This window comes from Rhagoletis zephyria, unplaced genomic scaffold, assembly GCF_001687245.7.
Source record: "Rhagoletis zephyria isolate East Lansing unplaced genomic scaffold, Rhagoletis_zephyria_1.1 Rzeph_scaffold_02077, whole genome shotgun sequence".
Lineage (NCBI taxonomy): Eukaryota > Metazoa > Arthropoda > Insecta > Diptera > Tephritidae > Rhagoletis > Rhagoletis zephyria.
In genome coordinates, this window is record NW_016159161.1 from 50378 (window position 1) to 54062 (window position 3685).

Consider the following 3685-nt stretch of genomic DNA (forward strand, 5'->3'; position numbering starts at 1 on the left):
GTAGCGACCTACTCTAATGATGTGGCAATTTCAGTTACTATGCTATTTCTATCACTGATGGGCGACGTAATGGAAGTAAATCCATAAATAAAATAAGAAAAAACAAATTTTAAGTTAAAGAACTGACTGAAAAGAAAGATAGTAATATTGTAGACAATGTACTAAAAGCTAAAAAAATAATTAGATAGGTTCTAGGTAGTAATGAATACAGCACTCTTCGCATCAGTCTATGGGCTAGATCAGCCTAAAAACTAAAATCGTGGGACACATAAATTTTCTTATATTATTACTCAGCAATGCTTGCACTGGTGTCTTTTGTGCATAGAACCAAAAAAAAATCCGGTAGGAGGCGATAGAGTTGAAATACCTTTAAAAACCGTATAGTATTAGCCACGTAACAGGAAATCTTTAATTCGAAAATTATTCCGATGGGTGTCACATTTTGACATTATCTTTAAGTCTAAGTCATTCTATTATATTCGTTCGACTTGTAATCGACAAGTTTTTGCGGGAATGGAATTGATGACTTGACTTCGAAAGTAAACTATTACCTCTGCAAACTTTCTCTCTCCTTAACTGCAAAAAAGCCTAATCCTCTTCCACATTGCTTTGTAAGCAATTCCTATTAAGATTCCACAGACCGCAGAGCCCTCGCCTAGGTATTTCAGAAGACAGCTATGCGAACTGATGGACGAAATCCAGAGGTTCATGAAACAACCACTGAACTCGACAGCGTACCGGCAGGCCATAAACGGCATTCACAGGGAGTCGATATCGACTTACACCAACTCCGGCCCTGTGAATTCCGTTTGGGGTCCACAACCATCTGACGTGGACGAGACAAAACTTCATCTGCCTCGGGAAACTCGTACCACCATATCCCAACTTCGCTCGGGATACTGCAGCGGGCTAAACTCCTACCTGAGCAAGATAAATGCAGAAGTGCCCAATGAGTGACCGACATGCGGAAAGTCACCTCACCTCACCTCAGTAGAGAGTTCGCTCTACTATAAACAATTTACGATGGCATCCTTTATAGATACCGAGGAGCCATGACGCACTTATGGCTGTCATAAGGAGGAGGCTGTCATGGCCCGCAGCGGTTTCTGCGGAAGTTGCAAGAACCGAAACGTCTCACATCCTTGTAAGATCTGTCTAATTTAAGCCTCCATAACATATTAGACATTATCAACCAATACCAATAAAACAATTTGATGACTTGATTATAAGCAAACAATTATTGCTACCACTAACATTTTATCAAAGCAAATAATACTGTGGATGAGCGCAGCACTANTGAAGAGTGCGGGCTTAAAATACTATAACAATAGAATTAAGCTGCTTCTCAAACTTGCCACAACTTCTTCCGTCGAATTTAAATCACCGTGTAACAACGAAATGAGTCTTCATTGCATCATTTTCCAACGAGTTATTGCTGATTGAGAGCCAAGGGAGCGGGAGAGAAGCATGCGCGAACAAGAGCAGTTAAAAGGGTATTAAAAAAGTGAAATATTTGTGGCTAGAAAAACTTTGCTGTGTTCATGCTGCCATCACTTTGACTGCCTGCCGCTGGAGACCCTCAATTATGCTCCAACAAAAAAAAAAAAAAACGTTGGAAAATATAAAAGGAATGCGCAGAAAAAACAGTTGTGAATTTCATTCATTTATGTGGCTTACAACTTGAAAAGACTTTGAGTGCTACCTGCCTGGCACGCACATTCAACTATTTCTTTGCGAGAGGCAAGGGGCAGCTGTTGCAGCGGTGGCACTATAATGCAATTGTGTATGGCAAGCACAAGTTGCACATAGCAGCTGTTAGGCGGCGGAGAGTCGCAAGGGGAGCGCAATCAATGCACGCATGGCAAATATTGGCAACTTCATACTTTTCGGGTGAAAGTTCTTTAATTTTTGTTTGCTCGTTATTTTTTATTTTTTTTTTTGTGTAGCGATTTTGTGAGCTTTCTCTATGGTATACTTCTATGAGTTTTTAGTACTTTTTTATCAAGCTTTTGATATTTTTTTTTTTCCAAAACTTATACATACTTGCACTTATTTCTACTTGAACAACTTACAGTCTTATCTTGCAGCAGCGATATTCTGCAATTCAAATGTATGCTGCTACCCGCCTGCACTGTCATATTTGTTGGCTGTCCCACGCGTTGCACATCCTCAAAGTGTGGTCCATATCTGCGCTCACATACATACATCAACATTTCATAGTTGGCATACGCGCGGTGGTGGCGGCGACGGCGGCGACGGCGGCGGCGGCGGCGGCAATCGGTATCATGTGGCAGGTGCAAATCGAGTTGTTGAGTTCGTAGCGTTTGTGTCAAATGGCAGCAAATTACAATGAAAATAGACAACAAAGTATGTTGATTATTTGATACGAGTATTAGTGCAAGTTGAGTGAGTCAAAGATTTTGTGTGTGTGTGGGTGAGATGAAACGAGCACGCATACGCTTGCTCAAATTTGGCTCTATAAAAATATATGTATGTATGTACAACGGTATAATATGACATACTAGTACGAGTAGTATTACCAAATTCACATTTATTTCAACTAAAATGAAAGTTTATGTGTGGTAAGTCGGAAGGAAAATACTATATATAATATGCGCATTTATTGCAGAAAGTTTTTTTGACGCTCAACTGGCTGCAGCGCAAAAGTGGTTTCATGCGAATGCCGAATGCATATATATATAGAGTATTTATTTGAAAAGTTTAACTTATAAATACTTATGTTCACACTTTGCAAATGCAGCCGGAATAGAATAATTGCAACTAAGTGGATACTTTCAAAGATAACATATGAATGTAGTAGTTATGTGGTGGCAAGTCATTTGCAGCGAAAAATTCTAAATGCTGTAAAAACGATTATTATTATGTTTTATTGCTGTATTTGAATATGCTTGTTTAAATCTGAAAAGTTTTACGAACTTTTTGATACATACATATGAATGGATTTCAACGAAGTTGTATGGTGGAAAATGTTTTGCAGAGCAGAGAGAAATTTCGAAGAAAAGGGCGAACGGGTCGAAGGTATTAATCGAAATTAGAAGTAATCCCGTTAAATAATGCACTATGCGCTTTAAATTCAGAAATGTGATATCATACTTTCAAACTTTTTACTCAGATTTTTAGAAAAATTTTAAGTATGCAGTTTTATAACCCATTAAATTTTAGTAAAATGAAGTGCAAGTTTCAAGCGGATAAACATTACCTTTGATTTTTTAGAATTTTTTTTCAAATTTGTTTATATGGAAGAAAACCGCAATAATAAAATCAACTGCATTTTTTAGCCCGATGAAATTTCCACTTACTTCTACTATAATTTAATGGGCTATACAAAAACAAATATACAATTTTTCTGAAAATTCTGAATAAAATGAAAATTTGGTGAAAATGTTTTGAATTTTAAAAATTTTTGTAATGCGTATTTATATGCAGTGCATTACATAATAAAAAATATTAAAAAAACAAAGATAATATAGTCAAATACATATACATTTTATTGCAATCGGTCAAATCAATTGGAAGATATAGGAAATTATTTGCATCTATATACATTAGGGTGGTCATTGAAAACGAAATGAACGGTTTTTTCAGTGTCACCCTGTCTGTAGGTAAAAACACGGTCACAGATATTACGTATAAATTTTGGTACCGATTAGAGACGGTTAAGGCG

General features: G+C 37.0%; 1 protein-coding gene across 1 annotated transcript in view; it reads right to left on the reverse strand.

The window, feature by feature from the left end:
• dpr20 (defective proboscis extension response 20) overlaps positions 1–3685 on the reverse strand; it is a 72318-nt gene that overhangs the window by 40880 nt on the left and 27753 nt on the right. The window contains 1 exon segment of the mRNA XM_017620197.1: positions 2073–2187. Coding sequence (XP_017475686.1) covers positions 2073–2187 — 115 coding nt within the window.